The following is a 16243-nucleotide window of genomic DNA, read 5'->3' as shown; positions in this document are numbered from 1 at the left end:
GCTAAATTGCCCGTAGTGTCCTTAAAAGTAAGGTTAAGGGGGGGGTTGTTGGGTTACGGGTATAGGGTGGATACGTGGGTTTGAGTAGGGTGATCATGGCTCGGCACAACATCGAGGGCCGAAGGGCCTGTTCTGTGCTGTACTGTTCTATGTTCTATGTTCTAGAGTGGGAGTGAAATTTTGTGGTATTATATGATTGAAAAAAGGAAAAATGTTGAAAATATTTCAGATTTTATCTTAGTTTTGTTTTTATTCCAGATATCCAGTGTCCGCAGTATTTTGCTTTGGTATTATTTGGCAGTCTACTGGTGTGTACATGAGGATAACAGCTTTGGTATTTCCCTTTCAAACAAGCTCTACCTTAATGTCAGGACTTTGTTTAAAAGTAATCAACCAGCAACTTCTGACAAGACAGATTGCCAGAGTGAAATCAACCAGGCACAGGGATTTGCAACAATTGCTTTATCCAATGGTGTCCTTTCATAGCATCAGAATAATGAGCAACAAGAGATTAGTTACAAAACAAAAATACTATGATTCAATTTATACTCAGCAAACAAAACCTGAATGAATTGTTAGGTATTTTATTTTTATGGAAAACTCTAAATAACCCATTCTATTACTCCCTCTAGCCTCAGCACCTGGCTGATTCTGTACTGGACAACAGCAGTGCAGTTTATAACTAGCAGTGCTCTGAGCCACCTTCTAATCAATTCATCAACAAACTTAGGTCTCAATTTTTCACTGGAGGAATGGGGGCACAATGGTCTAAATTATGGGCTTCCAGGAGATTCTGGACAACTGTGAGCAAAGTCCAATAAAACGGGGCAGCACAGTGGCGCAATGGTTAACACAGCTGCCTCACGGCACCGATGTCCCAGGTTCGATCCCGGCTCCGGGTCACCGTCCGTGTGGCGTTTGCACATTCTCCCCGTATCTGCATGGATTTCAACCCACAACCCAAAGATGTGCAGGTTAGGTGGATTGGCCAGGCTAAATTGCCCCTTAATTGGAAAAATGTATTGGGTACTCTAAATTTATGGAAAAAAAAGTGTCCAATAAAACACCTATATAAAAAATAGCAGAGCATTGAATTTTAAAAACTACTCCAGGCTCAATGACGTCTCTGGTTGTATCCTCCCAAACTATTATTTTGAACAACTCATAATCGCTTAATCAGGGAAGCAAATGAGGAGTTTACAGTCTGACCTTCAACCAAAATCTAGTGGAAACTCTATCACCCTTACCAACTACTTCCTTATTCATTAAAATCCTTTGAAGTGAGACTTTACATATGAACCTAAGTAAATTACTTTCCATGCACAATGATCAATGTTTCCCATAGATCATGATAAATGCCAAACAGTTAAGGATGGTTCATGTCCCTATGTAAATTTTGAACTCGATTACAGAAGAATGCACATTTCTCTTTTAGTAAATTCTAAATGACATCAAGACTTCTGACAAAGAGCCATCGAGACTCGGAATGTTAGTTCTGTTCTCGCTCCACAGGTGTTGTCCGATCTGTTGAGATGTTCCAGCATTTTCTGGTTTTGTTTCAGATTCCAGCATCCGCAGTAATTTGCTTTTATATTGACATCAATACTTCTCTAGCCACTCTTTTACCAGCCGGTAAAACTATCGATGGGGATAATAGACAAAGTCTGAAAATAAGCCTAGTGATCACGATGAGCAATTAATCATCACTTGTTCATTGCGCTGCAGGCAGTATAAATTCTGTTGTAGGGGACACCGTGAAGGATTTCAATGAGAATTGCTAATGGGAGCGTACACAGAAAGCCTGATGTCAAGGGGCACAGAGCTTTATGCAGAGACTGGAGCCCACCTTTTCCGGCATGGAAGTGGTGGCCGACTCTGAGGGAACATGTGCAGACCCTACCCTGAAGCAGTGCTTGCTGGCCAACATCTGAATGCTGCAGTGGGAGCTTAGATTAAGGCCATGAAGCCTCAGCTTCTTTCCATGCAAGCCCATCTTGCTGCCATGCAAGCATACGTTGCTGCCAACGTGGCAACGGATATCAGTGCATAAAGGGGCGTTTACAAGTTCTCACAGCAGTCCAGCAGGACTAGGATTGCTGAGGTGGCACCCTGGGCAAGTGGCAGTGGCTCAAGAAGCACAAACCTGCCACTCTCTTTCAGGATGAGACCATTCATCTTCTTACCACTGCCAGTTCTCCTGCTGTTCCTGTCAGACAACCAGGCCAAAATGCCACCCAAGCCGAGATGGTGCTGTCCAAAGCCATGCCTCTGGGCCCAGAGTTGCTTGACATCGCCTAAAAGGCCATCTACAATTTTCCTCACTGAGTCAGCAGCCTTCCACCAACCATGCTGCAGCCATTGGCACTGCACTATATAAAGGACAAGGATCGTCAAAGGCATCCATGATACAGGCACAAAGCAATACATCTGGATGATTAACTAACTAGTGTATGGAATTTTAGGTGAGTTGTTGGATAACACTGATTTTTAACAGTTGTTTTGCGGTGACTATTATTTTGTTGTGACCAATAGGATGCTGCAGTTGCCAGTGATGGGGGAAAGGAAAGATGTGGGACCATTGTATAATATAGATTTGGGGTTGTCTTCAGTGAAGCTATAATCAGACGATTGTGGATAGCCTCAATGGAAAGTGGTAAGCTGGTTGCCTCTTCCCTATCTCCTCCTATCCCTTGTCCTGCTGTATCCCTCGTAGGAAATGGTCTTCTCTCATGATGGTGAAGTTGTGTAGAACACAACAGACCACCTCGAAAAAGGACATATCAGCCCACAAGTACTGCAGGGCATCTTCAGAGTGGTCTAGGCAGTGGAACTGTGGAACCATTGTTTCAGCAACCCAATTGTCTGCTCTCGATAGTCCATGTGGCAGAATGGCTTACATTGAACTGTTGCTGGCCATGTCAGGTAGGGTTGCAGAGGGAGTCTTGAGTCAGATGTTAAGCGGATAGGCTGCCTCCCAGCAGCCACCCTCTGGTTTGATATATTAGAGGAAATACTGACAGATCAGCAACTGCGCAGAATAGTAGCATCTTGACTGCTGCCATGATATAGGTAATCACCTGCATGATGTGTTGGCCAAAGGCCTGAGTTTCGCAGAGTCAGGATGACTCTGGAGTCAGATAGGCGGGACCAGACACTGGGATTTCCACCCCCCATTCCTGGACACCAACAACATTAGCTCGCGTGGCATTAAGGTGTGGGTGGTAATTCTGAACTCTCGACCTTGCTGGCTCCATTAGGTAGCCGGGGGGGGGGGGGGGGGGGGGGGGGGCAGTCAGCACAACTTCTCCATGACTCATGGTTCATGGCCCCCAATGATCGTGAACCATAACCTGGTTCCCAGAAGCTTTTTGAATCAAAAGTTCAGAAGACTTTACCAATGGCTCTTCATACTCTCCAGGCCAACTCAAATGACCGAATATTTTTTGGTAATACAGAGTTTCATATTCAACTCTGCCACAATCGTATTTGTAATTAGAATTGATCATATTCTATGCGAAAAACAGGTAGAATTGATCTGTATTATTGATGTTGAAATTAATTTATCACAATATTGATCTGATAATACAGACCTATGACTATAATTTCCAAATGTTGAAAAATTGAACAATAGTCAATTTCATGTGACATTGCAGAGTGAAGATCCATTCTGGCCTTTAGATGAACTGAAGCTCAAAGTCTCGTTCATTGGGCAGCATAATTTTTCTCAATCACAATCACTCGTGTAGCATAGGATTATAACCTGCTGTAAGCGTGAATCTAACAGTTTTGACCATTAGGTTCTTACATTTTCTGCACAGCAAGTTAATGAAACTGCAAACTGATTATGTTGCAGTCAGGGAAATGGAGTTTGTGGGCCCTGAGTGACGACTGCAAGCAACTGAGTATTTCCTTAACCAATCAGGTTGGAGAATTGTGAAATTAACAGTGAATGAAGTGAGAGGGAAATGTGAATTAGAATGGGCAAATTCAATGTCAAAACAATTACAGAGAGAATTAAAGGGAGAGGGGGAAAATCAAGATTATATGAGAGAAAAGACAGTTTAAAAATGTTTTAAATCTCCAATGAAAATATAAAATCTTGAGGAATGATAATCCATATTTGTAATAATTAATTTTCAGTGCTAAAGAGATTGATTATCAATAATTAATAATTACAATTGTGTGTTGGAGTTTATAACTGGACATAGCAGACATGAGTCAATTAACACTGATCCCAAGGTTCATCAATGCCTCACTGAGCACACTATTTCAAGTACTGGAGGACAGGCCCACCTGTCTCACCATACCTGCAAGGAAGGAGGTCACCAGAATGGTAAGTGTCAATCCAACCCAGAAGAGGAGCACACAGCAGTGCAGGAAAAGAATGAATGACTTCATCTTCATCGCAAAGGCAGGCAAACACTCCAGTCCCCAGACTCACCACACTGAATGGGAACTGGCACATGGTTCTCAATGGCAAGGCCACCATCTTTACTGCCCTTGCATAAAGGCCCTTCGCAAGGTGCTGCCTCATAGCTCCACTACAGTCTATGTGGTCTGTACGTAGGCTGGTAACTGCGGGTCATTGACCCTGCCACACTGAAAGCACAAATCTCGGGGTGGGGAGGCATAGAGAGCAACTGCAGATGTTGAAGCTGCTGCTGTCATGTCTCAGTTGCCCTCGCCCTTCCAGCTGCTAGTGTTCACTGGTCAGGAGGGTGCTGCTGAAGTACCCTTGGGGACTAGGAGAAGTGCATCTTTCTTATGGGACACAGTTGCTAACAAGTTGGTGGTGGAGATTGGCAGCAAACAAAGACAAACCATCTTCTATCTTAATACAGGAGGAGAGTACACAACAGGCACAAGAGAGCGAGAAGATAGGAGGGGGCCACATTGGGGTTACATTAGGTCCAATCCCCACCCTCTCACAGTATGAACAGCAGGCTGCACAGCTGGCAGGAGGGGACTGTCACCTTGTCTGAGGTGAAGGTGAGACCAACCTCCCCCAGCCACTCAGTGAGGAAGCGTGCTGAATCTCTGCACACAGGAACAGGAAGTTGATGTTCTGTGTAATGTAGGGAGCAGCTCATGCAGTCACTTATTCTCTTCTCTTTACATTACTGATGCCAACAGGAGGTCGATATGGCCAGACCCCGATGTGGAGTCCAGCCCCAGTCTGCAGAGGACCGAGGAGGATGACAACGATGATGAAATCCCATGTGTAGAGCTGTCACCTGCAGTCACCTGCAGCCTCCACCAGGCCAGAAACACACATCTCAGTGCGTCATACATCTAGTTTAGGCCCCAGCTCACACTCTGATGGTCACCGCATAGACACATCTGCAGGAGGAGGAGCCAGGGATAGCCACGGTCACCAACACTTGAGGACTGCTGGGGAAGAGGCCTCTGCTAAGTCTGAGTTCGATGACAAGTATCTGGGAAGGGTCCTAGACAAGATGGAGATGCAGAGAGAGGCAGGGGGACATCAGGCAGAAATACCAGAGATCCTCAACAGAGTGGCATGAGAGGTGGAGGAGTCCATCTGAAGTAGTGGCACCGACATGTGCGCGCATTGTGGTCTCCGTCGGGAGGATGGCAGATTCCATGGAGAACTTAGTCAAGCAGATTGCCAGTTTCTACCCGAGATGTGCACAGTTCTGCACTTCATCGCTGTAGCCATGGACAAGCATAGACAGCCTACCCCAACCACCCTCCACATGCCCCTTCTCCTCAAAGAGTTGCCCCTCCGGCACCCAAAGGAAGGAGGAGCTTCTGGCAGACACTCAAGACTCTCCACGGTTGCCCAACATCCACAGTCCCCTCTGTCTGTGACCGAATCAGCTCCAGCCTCTGGGACACTGAGGGTGTACCTGCCCTACAGCAGGAGACCCAAAGAAGGCTGGGGGTTTCCAGGCCTCGGGCCTCCAGAGGAAGGCGGCCGAGACCATCAAAGGCAACAGTGCATTGTGGTCAGCAAGCTGCCTCTACTCCTGCTGCGGATGTCGGGGAAACACTTAGACGCAGTGGTAAAATGTAAAAGTTCTGTGTTCACTCTGGTAGCACAGGTGTACAATAAATTGTTTTTGAACACTTTTACACATATGTATGGTTACACTTTAAGGAGCTATGCTGGGCTTTTATTGCTTTTGTTCATGTTAATCCCAGTGCATGCCTACCCACCCCAATTCAGGGGACCACCCTTGAACCATGCCTAGACATGGAGGCATCGATTTTTGCCAGGGCCCTTCCGAGCCATGTGTAAGAAGCCTCCCACACATGCTGCTTCCAATCCATATAAACACCTTCCCCTTGTCAGGACTGCATGTTAGAGTTCACCTTCAGCTGTCCACTTGAGCTGGCCTGCAGCTCCACCCAAGGGAGTACTCTGCTCCCAACATCTCTTGAGTGGACTGCCTCAGCAGCAGGATGGTGCACATTTTATTTCAGTCGCAAACATCCTCTACCCTCCATCTGTAATCAACAACCTGAAATCCCTATCACCATTGTCCCTGCGAGTGCAAACATTATCCTTCACCCACCACTGACAGACCTTCGCCTCCCATCCTACCACATCCCACTGTTACCGTACCTTCCTGCTTCCAGTACTGTCAGTTTGCTCTATAGTGTCTGTAATTAATACCACCAACCCCTACCTCTGAACCTTCTCCTCCCTCCCGGTCCCCTGCCCACCCGCGACCCCCCTACATTGTCCTCTGCTCCCCCATGGCTCCTGCACTACTTTGTGTGCCTCCCCAAACAGCCCTACACAAGGCTGCTAGTTTATTTCCAATGTTAGGTCAGCCCTCACCTCCCCCGTCGTGCTCCATCAACCACCATAACAGTTTCCACGCACCTTCCACCTGCCTACTGGCCGCCTCTCCTACCTGCCATCCCAAGTCTCAACAAGTGTGCACCATGTTGGTCTGGTCTGTTGGGTGATAATTTGAATCCCGTTAATGGCTTCCCACGGCCTTTGGCAGGAATAGTGATCCGCCATTCCCCTGCCATGACGGTCGGGACCACATGTTCCCACCATTGTTTCACCACCATCGAGAAAGCAATTTTTCCGTATTCCCCTCCCTCACTCTCGATGAACTCAATTGCTGGTAGGAGGGAAAATTTAGTTCTGAATTTTCTATGGCGAGTTTAGTTCATACCAACCATGCAAACTTCATTCCATTCATTGTATCCCAATAGTGAGGCAGGTGGATGCTGTTTCTCTGGAGCTACTGACATCAAAGGGGCATCTCAAACAGCAACTTTTTGGTTTACACATTGAACCAAATCTCGCCTGAAATTGCTGTAGCATTTGTGTATAAATAACAATAAGCACCTTTGTTGTTGTTATTTCTCTTCTTGAGCCTAGTGGTGCACAAGGCAGACGTTCATCTGTTTTCATAGCAGGTTTTACCTGGAACAGGTCGCGAGCCTGTTGCCAGAGTCGTATAGCTCGAGGGGCGTCACTGTACAGTCTGGCTGACTAGGAGTCTCTTCCACTCTTGTCACCTGCCATTGTTGTGTTTTGGAAGAATTTTTGCAGGTTGATGCTCAACCTGTTATGGGCCGAACAGCCTCCCTCGGCACCAGAGTGATTCTATGGATTCTGTTTGGCTGTATTAAGAATGCACCTTCCTTGGTAATCAAGTCCTGGGGTTGGACTGAACTCGGAGCTTCTGGTTCAGAGGCAGGGATGCTACCCACTGCGCCCCATGCATCCTCGGCCTCACCATTACTTTTACTGAAAGTGATGGTTCATTGCGTTTGAAGTTACATCTACTAATTTGCATCTGAAGACCAATCACCAATGGTAGTGTACAACAGACAATGAAAACATTGAAAGGAAGTGAAGGCCTTTTCATATTTTGAAGATAATTTTTTTAATAAAAATTGTATTTAACCTAAACATGTCTGCCTCATTTACTTTCACGATTACTTCTCATTATCCTGCTCTGGCGAAACACAAATTGAAGCAGAACGGTCTAGCATATATAATATTTGATATTAGAATATTTTTTGCTTTATAGTATTCCAAATGGCCAAATATAGCTTAAATGTGGTTATTTTCTTAACATGTTACTGAAGTATGGATGACATCTTTCACTCACTTTTCCTGGAAGGCATTGTTTGTTCCTCTGTGATCAAGGTCATGGCACAGACAACCCACCATCAAAGCTAAGATTTCAATATCAGATAAAATTTCTCTGAAACCAGCAGTCTGTGGGAAGAATATTTGATAAAGAATTAATTTTTTTTCACTAGCATATATCTCTTGTGGTGTGTTCACAGTGAGTAGGAGGGTAGGCAATTTTATAAAGACTGAAGCATTACACCATTATAATAAGGCTTGTCTTAAGGCCAGGAGATTGCTCAACAGACATATGACAGTCCTCTTTATTTTATTCATGTCAGTCAGTAGTAAATGTCTATGACAGAAGGGAGAAACAATAAAAACTGGGGAATAAGAATACTGGTCCGAACTGTTCTTGTATACCTTAAAATGGAACACCAGTAAAAACTGGGATAGAAGAGTACTGGCCTGGACTGTTCTTTCCAATTGGGAATTCAAAGCCCTTATGCTCAACAGAATGGCAATAATGCTTAATTTGTGGAGGCAAGTTAATTTGCATAATTATTCTCAGGCCAAGTGCAGTTGGTGGTGGTGGTGGGGGAGAGGAAGAGTGATCAATTCGGTATTTGTGAGGAAGTTATTCCTCTTTGCCACCCCATGACAACATTCCCATGGGGTCAACATTACTACTTTAAGCTACTTCAAGGTGGATGCCAAGTTTCTGGCTGAGACCTGTTACTGCGACAATCACTTATGTCACAGGATATGGTGACTTTATGCTACATGTTACTTGCAGGTCTCCTTGCAGTAGAGATAAGACAGTAATAGGTTTAGCCTACACAGCATGTATCAGCAACCTCACCACGTTAATCTTTGGTCTAAGATCCTGACCAATTTATAAAAGCAAAACACATTTATTTTTCTCTTTCACTCCTTCACAGGTTTTCCTTATAAATTTCTTGGCCTGAATATGCACATGCAGAAATTCCAACGGTAGGACCTGTCCACCTAATCCCTCCAACACTGGCCCCTACCAGGAGCCTCAAAAATAATCTACCACTTTTCAGGCCTTGATTCAGGTGGTACAGGCTGTTCCACTTTGAAAGGAGTTGTGAATGGAGCTGATGGGTGAGTCGGCGGAATGCTAGTAATTCTGAAACCAAAGATGGTTGGTTGGCTAACTTTTGAAGCATTAGTCTGTGGCTTTAATTGTTTTCCTCCAATTAAGGGGCAATTTACCGTGGCCAATCCACCTACCCTGCACATCTTTGGGTTAGTGGGGGTGAGACCCACACAGACACAGGGAGAATGTACAAACTCCACTGGACAGCGACCCAGGGCCGAGATCGAACCTGGATCCTCGGCGCCATGAGGCAGCAGTGCTAACCACTGTGCCACCGTGCCACCTCCGTTCTGTGGCTTTAATGATTGTCATCCAACAATCTTAAGCCTTTACTTTTGTGTCCTGGATAACTCATTGCAAGTCTGGTAAGGTTTCAGATAATCGTTCTCCATCAAATCTGATCTTGATTTGAATTACGTTAAGTGCTACCTTCAACACAAGGCCAAACCACCTGCAGACCTAAAATGGTATAAGCATCGCAGAGTTCCCAACATCATCAAAACCTCAAAGACCACCTTGGAGAAAAGCTAAGTAAATTTACTTTGCAATAAACTCATCCACTGAAACCCCCCACAGCCCCTCTCCCCGCCGACTCACCCACCAGTCTCGCCATATATTGAGAGCTCACCAGAGGCAGACTTTCAATGAGACACAGTGCTGCAGGCCCAGCACATGGAGGGGCGCTATACGCAAAGGTGACTGTTGTGTTTGGAACACCAATCAGAGCCTCAGTAGCTCTAAATTTGTTCATCTGCAGACAAATACAGAACAACATCGGACTTGTCTAACCTCCCCCGAGAACTCGAGGGGGGATCAGGATTTCCCTCCCCAGCAAAACTAATGTAGCTGTAATTATAGTTGAGGATCGATGTAACGAAGCCTGACAATCGTTGTAAACACGTATGTAAAGTTGTGTGTAACTTGTATCACTAAATGTTAAGAGTCTTGACAAGAACATTAATGTAAATAGTGGGGAAATGATAGAACTGGGACCACTGTCTCAGACACAGGGACAGCCTGTGGTACCTGTGTTGATGTTGTTACTGTGTCAATTATCATTGTTGTCTCTGTATTGTTTTGCAAAGTTTTGACATTAAGTGCAAAATGCCAATAAAAATATTTTTCAGAAAAAAAAGAGAAGAAATAATGTTAATGGTAAGTGAGAAAAATACAAACAGAAGGTATCGATTGCAACATTAACACTGAATCTCATTTTACTAACATTTAGCAATGTATTTTGATGTTCAATTATTGTGGAGTTTGTTTAGTCTAAATGGCTAACCTGTTTTATGCCCATAGCATCAGTGATCTATTTAGCACACCAAATTATTAGCTGTCTTTGCCAGTTAGTTTGGATGATGTTGTCACTGAAATAACCTAGGTCATGGAATTGAAAATTTCTAAATACGAAAACAGTTCGCAATTATAATTCTGCCAGTCAATTTTAGAGATCCTTATGGAAACGAAATTGTCCTATTTATCAAATTGTCCATATTAAACAAAATCCATCAGCTCTTATTTAAACACATTTGAACCAAATGGAGCCTGAGAAAATAAAGAAATTTACCTCTTAATCATACCTTCATTAATTGATGTCATCGACTTTATGGTATGATTTACACACAGTCCTAATGTCTATTTGACAGGACCTATCAAACAGATCTACTGACTTACTGTAATCATGACAAACATGCATTGCGCAACATTGAATGCATGACGCCAGTTGTGGTATGGAACAGCACGATAATTCTTTCTCACGGTGAGCAGCCAGCGACACAGTACCTGCAACATCACAGAAACTTATGTACATTAGTTAATTCTGATGAAATCAATACAACTATAGCAAATTTACTTTTCTCTTTCAAAGTTGCTTCAGAATTCTGCACACAGCCTGGAGTGAAATCCTGAATTTTGTTTATCGGTGAAGTAAGAATCTCTGTTTTGAGTACACCTTGGAGTTTTAAAATAATTAAAAAGTAGGAATTCCATTTCTGACTGTATTATGTTTCACAAGGTAGCAAACAAGATAGTTATTAACTTACAATTATATGAAAATGTGCTTTGGTCTATAAATATTTTGAACAAAACAATCAACTTAAAATGGTACGGGGAGAATTGCACGCGGATATTATAATGCTGTGAAAAGTGACAACCTTTATTTACCCTCTATTTGTGGACAGATCATCATAATGTGAGGAAGAGAAACAAAAGCACAGGACCCCAATTTTAAGTGGGGGTGGGAATGGCGAACACATTGATAGTGGGCAATGAGTCAACAACTGAAACATGGAAGCTTGTCCACCTCGTTTACATAAGCTTCTGGCCCACACTGGTGATGTCGTTTCCAGTCAGATTTCTACTATTAAAAATCCTAGGTCATCGCTCCAATGCTGCATTCAGTAAAGGCTCAAATCTGTCCAATTGTAAATCACTGGTGGGAAGTCATTCTCTGCTGCCAGATGGCAGAAGGCAAGTGACTCCACTCAGGATCTTTAGTTAGTTCATGTGCTAATGTGCAGGGGGCATTTATCAGATTGTATAGCAGGAAAGGACAAAGAGAATTTGGGGCTGAATTTAGTCAGGGCAGTGGGGACCCGATGACAGGAACGAAAGGTGGAGGCAAACCCACTGTAAGGGTCCTTCCTGTTACTTCTTTTTTATTCCCTGTCTATTCTCCGTTTCCCCTTTCTTTTATTTTTGCCATTACAGTTAATTTAATTAAATTAAAATCGCTTATTGTCACGATGCATGGATGATTTATGGACATGTGGCTTTAAGGCAGGTTGCCATTTTAATTCAAGCTGAAGGAAGCTGTGGCCTGTGCCATTAATTCAACTGCAGGATCCAGAAGTGTGTGCTGTTTTAGATTGGTAATTGGAGATTGACTGACCTCAGTGATGACTCGGTTTGATTGATGTGGCGGGTGGCCAATGAATTGGCCCAAAAGGTTGTGCTGCTAACAGGTGGTGATTGGATCAGATCCCACAGAAATGGTTCAAAGACCCAAGAAGCTTTCAGTTTCATTTTGGCAGCTTGGAGGGAAGGCCCCTCTCATTCAACTCCACTTTTCTCCAGAAAGACTGGGGGCGCGATTCTCCTCTCCCACGCCGGGTGGGAGAATCGCGGGAGGGCCTCTCTGGCACCCCCCGCGATTCTCCCACCCCCCCCCCCCAAAAAACGTGACACGCCGCTCGGAGAATCGCGGGTCGCCGTGCGATTCTCCGGCCCGAATGGGCCGAGCGGCCTGCCGTTCCCGACCTGTTCACGCCAGCGGCAACCACACCTGGTCGCTGCCGGCGTGAACATGTGCCAAAGGTTCGTTTGTGGCTTGTGGGGGGCGGAGAGGGGAGTGAGCACCACGGCCGTGCTCAGGAGGGGACTGGCCCACGATCGGTGCCCACCGATCATCGGGCCGGCGTCTCCAAGGGACGCACTCTTTCCCCTCCGCCGCCCCGCAAGATCAAGCCGCCATGTCTTGCAGGGCAGCGGAGGGGAAGACGGCAACCGCGCATGCGCGGCTGACGTCATTAGGCGCACCGACCGCGTCATTCCCGGCGGCTGAGATTTACGGCACGCCGCTCCTAGCCACCCCGGTGGGGGGGGGGGGGGGAGAATAGGGGGCAAGGAGCGGCCTCTGACGCCGTCGTCAAACACTCAAACATAAGGTGAGTGGTGACTGGGAGCCATGTAGAGCTGAATCACTTCTAACAATCTAATAGAGCTCATACAGACTTGATACAGAAATATAAGACCCATTCGTAAAACCCATTCAAAGATTTCAAAATCTTTGGTTAATCAGTTGTAAAAATAAACACATCTCTATCCACCAACTACATCAAATACTAGATTAATGGTGTCTTTAAACTGTCAATCAATATGTTCAAAGCTCCCATGAGATAAGTGCTTTGTAGCCTTTGAAACACAACCAAGCATTCATAATAATTGCAGATGTAACAACACTGCTTGGGAAGTGTCAATAATTAACTTTAGTGAAACTTTTGCGATACTCTGCCCCCTCGAAAACGGCATATTCGCAGATTACTTTGCATGCCATCGGGAAGGCCTCAGGACATCACATGAGACCCTCCCCCGATGCTCCGCCCCGGATGGGTCGAGTTTCCCTCGGTGTGGAAGACATCCTTTTTTTTATCGTGAACCCATATTGCAGCTACGGACTGAGTCCAGCGCCGCCACAGTTGGCGGGAGGGGCCGTTCCATGGACAGCGGGGGTTTGGGGAATTGGTGGGGGTGGCGAGCCTGGTCAAAGGGGGGAGGTGTTTGCCAGGCCGGATCCTTGTACGGTGCGGCCACTGCAGGCCGCCGCCATGTGCATGCGCGGCCTCGGACACGGCAACTCTCCGGCCATATCTGCAGGTAAAGCTGGGGGCTTTAAAGCTGCGTGCCTGCTAGCACCCACCAGATGGAGGTTCGGCTTTTGCACCGTTTTTCCTGGCATAAAACGCCACTGTTCCCACGCCGCCATCTTCAAATCCAGCCCCTTGCATAAGATCTGGACATGGGGCCCAGGCAGGCATGGGAGGCTGCACGACGTGTGCGCCAGGGCCAACACACTTGGGACGCTCTGGTCACCTTCAGGTTCACCGACGAGGTGGGGATTGGCCAGGGACATGGGGACACATAGAAACATGGAAAATAGAAGCAGGCGGAGGCCATTTGGCCGTTCGAGCCTGCTCCGCCATTCATTATGATCATGGCTGATCATCAGGCTCAATACCAGATCTTGCTTCCCACCCCCTGTCATATCTCTTGATCCCTTTAGCCCCATGAGCTGTATCTAATTCCTTCTTGAAATTACACAACATTTTGGTCTCAACTACCTTCTATGGCAGTGAATACCACAGATTCACCACTCGCTGGGCGAATAAATTTCTCCTCACTTCAGTCCTGAAAGGTTTACCCCATATACTCATACTATGACCACTAGTTTTGGACTCCTCCACCATCGAGAAACATTCTTTGTGAATCTACCTTGTCTAATTCTGTTAGACTTTTGTAAGCTTCTAAGAGATCCCTTTCAGTCTTCTAAACTCCAATGAATATAATCCTAACCGATTTTGTCTCTCCTCATATGACAGCACGGTAGCACAGGGCAGCATGTTAGCACAGTGATTAGCGCAATTGCTTTAAAGCTCCAGGGTCCCAGGTTTCATTCCTGCCTTGTATCACTGTCTGTGTGGAGTCTGCACGTTCTCCCATGTCTGCGTGGATTTCCTCCGGCTGCTCCGGCTTCCTCCCACAGTCCAAAGTTCAAAGATGTGCAAGTTAGGTGTATTGGCCATGGTAAATTGCCCTTAGTGTCCCAAAAGTTTAGGTGTAGGTGGGGTTACTGGGTTATGGGGCATACACGGAGCTTGTGGGCTTGGGTCCTCTTTCCAAGCGCCAGTGCAGGCTCGATGGGCCGAATGGCTTCCTTCTGCACTGTAAATTCTATGATTCTATGAGCCCCGCCATTTCAGAATCAGCCTGGTAAACCTTTGCTGCACTCCCTCCATCAAGAACATCCTTCCTCAGATAAGGTCACCAAAACTTTGCACAATACTCCAGATGTGGCCTCACCACTGCCCTATATGGTTGCAATAAAACATCTCTATTCCTGTACTCAAATCCTCTCGCTATGAAGGCCAACATACCATTTGCTTTCTTTACTGCCTGCTGCACCTGTGTGCTTACTTTCAGCGACTGATGGACGAGGACACTAAGGTCTCGCTGAGTATCCACCTCTCTCAACTTACACCCATTCAATTAATAACCTGCCTTCCTATTTTGATACAGAAGCAGGTAACCTCACATTTATCCACATTAAACTGCATCTGCCATGCATGTGCCCACTCACTCAGCCTATCCAAATCTCGTTGATGCATCTCAGCATCCTCCTCAAAGCTCACCCTCCCACCCAACTTTATATCATCTGCAAATTTGTAGATAATATATTCAGTCACCTCGTCCAAATCATTAATATATAATGTGAGCAGTTGAGATCCTAGCACAGATCCCTGCGGTACCCCACTAGTCACTGCCTATCAATCAGAAAAAAGGACCCATTTATTTCAAACGTTTGCTTCCTGTGTGCTAACCAGCTTTTTATCCATCTCAAGACACTACCCGCAACTTTATATATTAGTCTGCTATGTGAGACCTTCTCGAAAGCCTTCTGAAAGTCTAAATAAACCACATCCGCTGGTTCTCCCTGGTCAACTCTACTAATTACATATTTGAAAAATTCTAGTAGATTTGTCAAGCATGATTTCCTTTTGTAAATCTAGGCTGACTTTGTCTGATTACACCACTACTTTCCAAATGTTCTGCTATGAAATCCTTGATAATGGACTCCAGCAACTTCCCTACCACTGACAGTAGGCTCACTGGTCTATATTTCCCTGTTTTCTCTTTACTTCCCTTTTTGAATAGCAAGGTTAGATTCGCTACCCTCCAATCTGTAGGAACCATTCCAGAGTCCAAAGGATTTTGGAAAATGACCACCAATGGATCTATTATTCCTGGGGCCACTTCCTTAAGTACTCTGGGATGAAGACTATCAGGCCCTAGAGATTTGTCTGCCTTCAGTCCCATTAATTTCCCCTAAACCATTTCTTTACTAACAGTAATTTCCTTGAGCTCCTCACTAAAGATTGTGGCCAGGATTCTCCGATCCTGTGCTGGATCGGAGAATCGGCGGGGGTGGTAGTGGTGGGAATTGCACAAGCCCGGTCGCTCCCGCGCCGGTCGGGGGCCATGGGTTACGTATGGTTCCACCCGACAGGACCTCGGAGTTCTGGCTTCAGGGGCCATCCTGGTGGGGCTGTGGGGGGATCCGACTCGGGGGGGGGGGGGGGGGGGGGGGGGGGGGGGGGGCTTCCACGGTGGCGATTGGGGCCTACCGATAGGCGGGCGGGCTAATTCCGGGGGGGACACCTATGTTCCTCCACGCCGGGCCCCTGTACGGCTCTACCATATTGCCCGGGAGCCGGCACAGAGACGGCAACCCACGCACATGCGCGAAACCACGCTGGCCATGTCGTGCCGGCTTTCGA

General features: G+C 46.0%; 1 protein-coding gene across 1 annotated transcript in view; it reads right to left on the bottom strand.

Annotated features, from left to right (window-relative positions):
* pde11al (phosphodiesterase 11a, like) overlaps positions 1-16243 on the bottom strand; it is a 392598-nt gene that overhangs the window by 88277 nt on the left and 288078 nt on the right. Inside the window, exons 12-13 of the mRNA XM_038797237.1 lie at positions 10866-10973; positions 8106-8215 (exon numbers count right to left, since the gene is read on the bottom strand). Coding sequence (XP_038653165.1) covers positions 8106-8215; positions 10866-10973 — 218 coding nt within the window. The remainder of the gene's footprint in view (positions 1-8105; positions 8216-10865; positions 10974-16243) is intronic.

Source organism: Scyliorhinus canicula, chromosome 5 (genome assembly GCF_902713615.1).
Source record: "Scyliorhinus canicula chromosome 5, sScyCan1.1, whole genome shotgun sequence".
Taxonomy (NCBI): Eukaryota; Metazoa; Chordata; class Chondrichthyes; order Carcharhiniformes; family Scyliorhinidae; genus Scyliorhinus; species Scyliorhinus canicula.
This window is presented reverse-complemented; position numbering and strand designations above follow the sequence as displayed.